The sequence below is a fragment of the Octodon degus genome, unplaced genomic scaffold (genome assembly GCF_000260255.1).
Source record: "Octodon degus isolate 3935 unplaced genomic scaffold, OctDeg1.0 scaffold00067, whole genome shotgun sequence".
NCBI classification, from domain to species: Eukaryota; Metazoa; Chordata; class Mammalia; order Rodentia; family Octodontidae; genus Octodon; species Octodon degus.
In genome coordinates, this window is record NW_004524643.1 from 5,165,434 (window position 1) to 5,172,170 (window position 6,737).

The 6,737-nt window shown below is 51.3% G+C and overlaps 1 protein-coding gene across 8 annotated transcripts in view; it reads left to right on the top strand.

The window, feature by feature from the left end:
• Mical2 (microtubule associated monooxygenase, calponin and LIM domain containing 2) overlaps positions 1–6,737 on the top strand; it is a 231,139-nt gene that overhangs the window by 158,740 nt on the left and 65,662 nt on the right. For all 8 annotated transcript variants that reach the window (XM_023719407.1, XM_023719410.1, XM_023719408.1 and 5 more), the window contains 2 exons: positions 2,849–3,003; positions 4,242–5,565. In XM_023719407.1, coding sequence (XP_023575175.1) covers positions 2,849–3,003; positions 4,242–5,565 — 1,479 coding nt within the window. The remainder of the gene's footprint in view (positions 1–2,848; positions 3,004–4,241; positions 5,566–6,737) is intronic.

A 6,737-nucleotide genomic window follows, 5' to 3' on the forward strand; every position in this document is an offset into this window, starting at 1 on the left:
TCTGCCCGTTTCCCCCACGGGCGCTGCTGCTGGAAGTGAGCCCTGATTTCCTAACTTCTGAGTCACCGCTGACTCCCGGCCAGTGAGTCATTCTCCTGCCAACCCAGACCCGCCAGCCCTCGCTGGGTCAGGCCAGGACAGGGGTCAGCTCTGGCGCTGGAGCAGCGCTGCACGCAGGGACCGGCCACTGCCGGTGAGCCATCTACAGCGATCGGCGCTGGAAGAGCTGACAGCCCCGGGCGGTGAGCGGGAGGACGGAGGGAACTGAAATTCCTTCCACCTGTCCTGTCTCAGTGCCCTGCCCCAGCCCGTCCTAGGGCTCTGAAGTCCTAGCTCCGGGGAGGTCCTTGTGCGGTGGACCAGAGTCTGTAGCGTGATCTGGCCTAGAGCAAGCTCCCAGTCCTTTGTTCGGAGAAGGAATGAATTAACGAAGGAATCAACCAGGAAGGAACATGCTTGGTAGGTGGTAGGTAGGACGGAGGCAAATAGAGCTCGTGACCTGCACGCTTCTGACCCCAGAGGGCGCTCCAAGACTTCACAAGGGATTTGAGCCTCGCAGGGCCTCAAACGTTGTAGGAAACAGCACCCTGGAATGCCAGCCCAGAGCTGAGCACCACCAGAGACACCTTTCTGCTAGTTTCATTTCACACAAGAGGAAAACCCAGCGGGCCAAGCTGGTTCTATAAGTATGAAGCAGACCATGGTCACTCCCCTGGCTGACCATGCTGGCCAGAATACCCTTCAGGGGGAAAAGGTCACTATTGTCAGAGGGCACAAAAGGAGGAAGCACCCACATTTGACCCAAAGGCTGCTGGAGACACTCCCTGTGGAAATGGCCAGGACTCTCCATCACCTGTCAGCTGGGCTCCAGCTCACTTGTCCCTCCCCAGAGGGGTTCCTTCCACCACCGTGGCTGGGATGGCATCCCAGGGATAAAAGCTTGGCCTTCCCACCTCCTCAAGCCCTCCACAAGCGCCATCTGTAATTCAGTGCTTAGGGACACGGGTGGAGAGAGACCCTGCTGGCCAGGAAGGATTAAAGAAAGGAGAAACCGGGATCATGACCTTGGGTGCTCTGGCTTTTCTGTCAGGCTTGCATCCCAAGGTGTCCCTAGCTGGGTGTCATAAGGTTCTGAGACTCCTCAGAGAAACAAAAGGCAGTCTGTGAAGCCCACATGACTTCTGAGACAAGTTGAGCTTGATTCAGAAGATGGCAGGGAGAGGACAATGAGGGGGCGAAAAAGAGGGAGAGAAGGAATTTGGCAGGAATTTGGCAAGCTGAGGACAGGAAGCAAGGCAACAACTGACTCACAACTTTTGCCTTTTTAGGCTTGAACCATCTCATTGTGGGCTGAGATGAGGGTGTGGGTACTGGGAGGCAGGCCAGCCACCTCCCCCACAGCAGCTCCTGGCAGCCAGTGGCTTCTCTCAGCAGTGCCTTCTTGCCCACCCTTCCATCAAATCTGTCGCCTGGAGTTACCTTTTCCTTCAGAAGCATCCAGGTGCTTCCTGCTGGGAGCTTGTTAACTCTATGTATGTGGTAGCCATCTTGTCAGAACTTGGGTCTGAGGTGCCTGTGTTTGTGTGGGGAAGCAGGGCAGAATATTGAGAAACCACCAAAGTGGTTGTTGCCTCTGGAGGAAAGAGACTCCATGGAACTCCATGGGGGTCGATTTGCATTTGGCCTGGCCCATGCGAATCCCTGAGGAGGAATCTCTCATCCAAAGTGTTGAGGAAATTGGGCCTAGGACATTGTGTTGAGCTAAGAAGTGAGCCAAAATCTGAAGGTTGAACATCTTGGAGGGGAATCTGAATGGGTCAGCTGAGTGGCCAGAAGCCAGAAGTGGGAGCATCAGGCAAGAGAGCCTAGGTGGGCACAGTGGCTTTGGGGAATGTCTGGGAATACCAGTATGTACCACCACATTTCACAGAAAAGCTGGTAGGCTGAGGGTCAGACACTGAATGGGAACATCTGAAACACTATGTGGCATAATCTGAATCTAGTTGAATGTAGATGACTAGCTGAAATTGTCCACTATGGAGATAAAATACTTGAGATTTGGGGCTATGATGACTATGTACTTAAGGGGAAGAGGGATAGAGGAAAAAGGAGAAAGAGAAGAAGGAAGAGGAGGAAGAGAAGAGGAAAAGAAAGGGGGATGGGAGGACCTTATATCCTAAGAGATCCCACAGGATACCACTGTCACAATTCTGCTCTGAGAAAACCAGATGGTCCCCGGTCCCAGCCATGTTCTTTTCACATATATATCTGAGCTCTGGTTGTTCCCTGACCAACTGGAGATTGGCATGGGTCCCATTCCACATGCATCAAAGATGTGATATTTATGATCCCCTCCCCGTGTTCCCTTAAAGTGCCAGCTACACACTTGTCTGAGGGCCTCTTGGGCACACGTGAGAGGAAGACTGCATCCCATCAGTAGCTCTATCCTGGCCGTGCCCACAGCTAATGGGACAGCCCTGGCATTTGTGGGAAGAAACCTCAGAGGTTCATTGATGGAATGGTTTAATGCCACCCCAGTCTCCAACCAGCTTGGCTTTGGGGAAACTTTAGAGGTAGATGTCCATTTCTGGGAAGCACTCTGAAGATGCAGGCCATGACTCTGTCAGGAACATTCCCACAAGAAATGAAACACTATTGCCTGGAGTCTCCTTTTCCTCACGGGACCCTTTCTCGGGCTTTGGCCCCTTCCTCCATGTCCTCAGAATCAGTTTTTGACATCTGTTCCCTCCAGGCACTGCTCGGAGAACTAGAGCTTCAAACTCACAGCCTCCCCTTTTCATGATAACCCAGCAGCTCTGTAATGGAGAATGTGTCGTTTCCTTGGTAGATCGAACTCCAGCAAACAACAGAACTCTGTCGCCTCCCAAGGAATCTTCTCCTCTCCCTCTGTCTTCATGGTCTTCTCCTTCATCTTCCTTGCCATCTTCTTCACCTTCCGCCAGTGTTCCTGGGCACCCTCTGGACCGTTCTTCTCCACCTCAGGTGAGTCCCCCTGCAGGCCAGGCACAGGTGTCAGGCAGGTGAGCTGCTTGTGCTCCTCCTTCCCTCCCTCCACAATGAAATGTGGATTCTGAGGGCTCTTAGGCCTCCCCAGTGCAAGGCTCTGTCAAGGCCCCACTCCAGGCCTTGTGTACACATGCCTTTCAGAGAAGCCTGTCCTGCTTCCTCTCTACTACAGCCAAGCCCACGGCCACACACCCCCCCAGTAGCCTGCGGGAGGGAGACTCTGCTGGATGTTGGGATGCCGACTCTAGAACTTGTGCTCTGACTGTAGGAAACACACAGAGCACTAGGAAGGATGCCAGGCACTGGTGTGCAAAAGCCTTTACAAAAGCAAGTGTCATCCCTGACATGTATGGTTAGACTCTTGCCTTTCATCTGTATCTACTGGGTCTCCATTACCTGCTAGGCCAGTGCCAGGATCTGGGAAGTAGTCTGAAGACAGAAAAGATGGGCGAGGTCCCCATTCCATAAGTGTATCTTGGGTCCCAGAGCTCTTGACAGGGCATAGCTCCTCCTGCCAGTGTTCACTTCCATTCTTTGTTTGCTAAGAGCCAGGCTCTTGCACGGTGGGGATGGCTTTCTCTGTGATACAATGTGTAACATTTAGATTTTTTTTGGCGGAATCAGGGATTGAACTCAGGCCCTTGAGCTTGCCAGGGAAGCGCTTATTCTACTGAGCCATCTCCCCAGCCCCTTGTGTGACCTTTAGAAAGGTCCTTGTAGTTTCTTATGGCCATCCTCCACCACTGCAGTTCCAACCCAGAAGGATGAGAGTCTCACTTACCCTGATGGCCTCCAAGCAATATGCTTTGGCTTCTTGGCTGGCAGAGGAACCCACCCACAAGATGAGGGGTGCCCTGAAGTCAGGACCACGCTTGGGCAAGACATGGGAGGTCTTGCTCAGAGGCCCCACTCACCCCCCCCCCAGGGCCTTGTTGACAGCGGTGCCCATGCCTTTGCCTCCCCTGGGCTTCCTACCCACCTAAGCAAGACCCAGGACAGCCTTCAATCAGAGTGGACTTGGGGGCTCCAGCCAGGTCCCAGTAGGTTCCAAGCAGACTTTTAGAGCAAAGAGCAGCCTTTGTGATTCTCAGGCAAAATTCCTTTTTAACTTTGATCTGGAGAAAATAAGCAGGGTAGGGATTGAGATTTGCCTCACCCATATAAATGAATACTGCAAAGTTTAAAATAAATGCTCTTTCTGCTGTCCCCTCTAGGTAGCAGCATACAACCCCCACCCTCAAGTCTCTGGAGATTGCCGCAGTCCTTCTACCCCAATCTTTCTCAGGAGAGCTAAAAGCCAAGGGGTACCCAAGGGAATGCCTCTGTATCTACCTCACGGTGAGGTGCTGGAGCGAGCCGAGTATTGCCTGGTGAGCCCTGGGGGAGAGAGCCTCGAAAGCCCGGTGGAGTTGGCTTCTGGGGGGTGCCGGGAAGCAGCGGCTCTTCCTGGGGGTGCCCCAAGCAGCCACAGCGCCCCAGGCCTCACTGCGGGGAAAGACAGGTCCTTGGCAGGCCAAGGGCAATCTCTCAGGGCAGAAGAGGACCCAGGAGAAGGCAGTACTGGAGCCACGAGGGGACAGGGGGGTGGGTCTGCGCGGGCAGAGAGAACGCCAAAGCTGAAGAAATTAGCTCTCACTTTGGAGCAGAAGACCATGTTGCTGGACTGGAATGACTCCTTCCCCGAGAGCGCGGCCCTCCAGCGGGACGGGCAAGTTTCCCCGGAGAGGGCTAGGAATGGCAGCGCAGGCTCAGTGCTGAGGGCAGCGCGCCCCTCGAGCCTCCCTCAGGCTCAGAAAGAGGCACCAGCAACCCAGACAGAGCCCCCCCAGGGGCCGCGGACCCCAGCTGTGCAGGCCCCTGCGGAGCAGAGCGTGCCCCCGCCCAGGTCACCCCTGCGGCTCATTACAAACGCCATCCGGAGGTCCTTGGACCAGTTCCTCCACAACTCAGACGGTGGCAAGAAGGCCTGGGCCAAACCAGAATCGAAAACTTTGCTCCCGGGCCAGGCCTACACCTTTCCCAGCTCGCTCAGCCTGCAGAAACTTGGTTCTAATAAAGACGGCAACCTGCAGTCCCCTAGCAAAAACGCGGCCAGCAGGGCCTCCACCTTCTTCTCCCTGGGCTCCCCAGCTCCCAGCGCGGCCCAGTCCTCGGACCCTCGCGCTCCTGACGCTGCCCATAGTTCGCCCAGCAAGCCATCTACGCTGTTTTCCACATTCGCTTTCCCACCCTGCAGCAAGACTGAAGGTGTCCCCGCACTCCTGCAGAATGGGGAGTTGAGAGAGACCTCTGCAGATGCTGCCAGGGCTGCAAAGAAAAGAACCTCATTATTTTCCTCCCTCCGAGCCAAAGACAAGTCCTATGAGAGTTTCCTCCAAGAATCCAAACAAAGGAAAGACCTCAGGGATCTCTTCAGCAGCTCCAAGGGGAGGGTGCTGTCTGGGAACAGTGCCCCATCCCGGGAGAACAGGGCGCAGCCCTTCAGAAGCGCCTCCTTGACGTGGGTGGACCGTCCTCCGCCTCCCGCGGGGCTCGCAGGTAAGCGGCTCTCCACTAACACCCGCCCTGCTGGGCAGTTAGCTACCCTCGCTGGATTGGCGAGCAGGCATCTTTCCTGTTGGTTTGATTCTCCAATTAAATTCTGATACAAGGAGAAAAACTCAAAGTTGATAATTTTCGAATCATACAAAATAATTAAAGAATTGAAATTGTTATAGAAAATCTTGAATCGAGTATGACTATAACACTTTCCCACTCACAACTATATGACTATAGTTACACATCAAATTCTGCATCTTACTGGGGAGATAGCGGAGCAGTGCCTGCCTGGCAAGCATAAGGTCCTGAGTTCAATTTCAGGTACCAGAACAAAACAAATGCTACAACTTTTAAAAAATAGACATTATGTCCTTTCTATTATGTTAATTACCATTTAGTGCACATAAATGTGTTTAATAAAATGTCCTATTTTGTAGATAACTTGTCATTTAATGAACTACTTACTGTTTATGTATATATATATATATTTGAATATATATTGAGCATATTTGTGCCTTAAGTTTGGTGTTGAATGAAATTTTTTGTGCATAAGTTTTTTCTTTCCTTTGAATTACTGGCCTAAACATTTTTCTGTGCATTTGGTTATCAATGGAAATGCCTTTTACACTGAAATCTGACTCATTTTTTAAAATTTGAAATTAATTAATATGCCAGAGCCAGAATAATCAGTATGGAAATACCTAATAAAAAGGCAAATGTATTCTCTCATTGTTTCTCCACCTTCTCAAAGATTTGATATATTCCCTTAGAGTCAGGTTAGCTAAATATTCACGTGACTTTTTTCTTGTTATTTGATGGCTTTTTTCTTTTTAATTTTTGGGGCCAGTTAGATAACTCAGTGATTTAAGGAGGGGACTGAAGTTCAATCCCCAGCACCACCACATGCTGTGCCAGCCCTGCATCAGGGTGGGCTGAGCTGGCCCCCCTCAAAAAAAAAAGGAAAACCTAATTTTTTAAAAATTAATTTTATTGGGAAACAAATAGCAATGACGAAGTTTCAAAACTGATTAGTAGGACAGTTTCAATAATTAACACATTGCATATTATTGTCTTTGTAGTGGTTGTTCATAGTACAAGATGCAGACATGATATCCTGTCCACAAACACTATTCGTACAAATCTTCTCATTGAAATAAGAGAAAGTAGCTGTA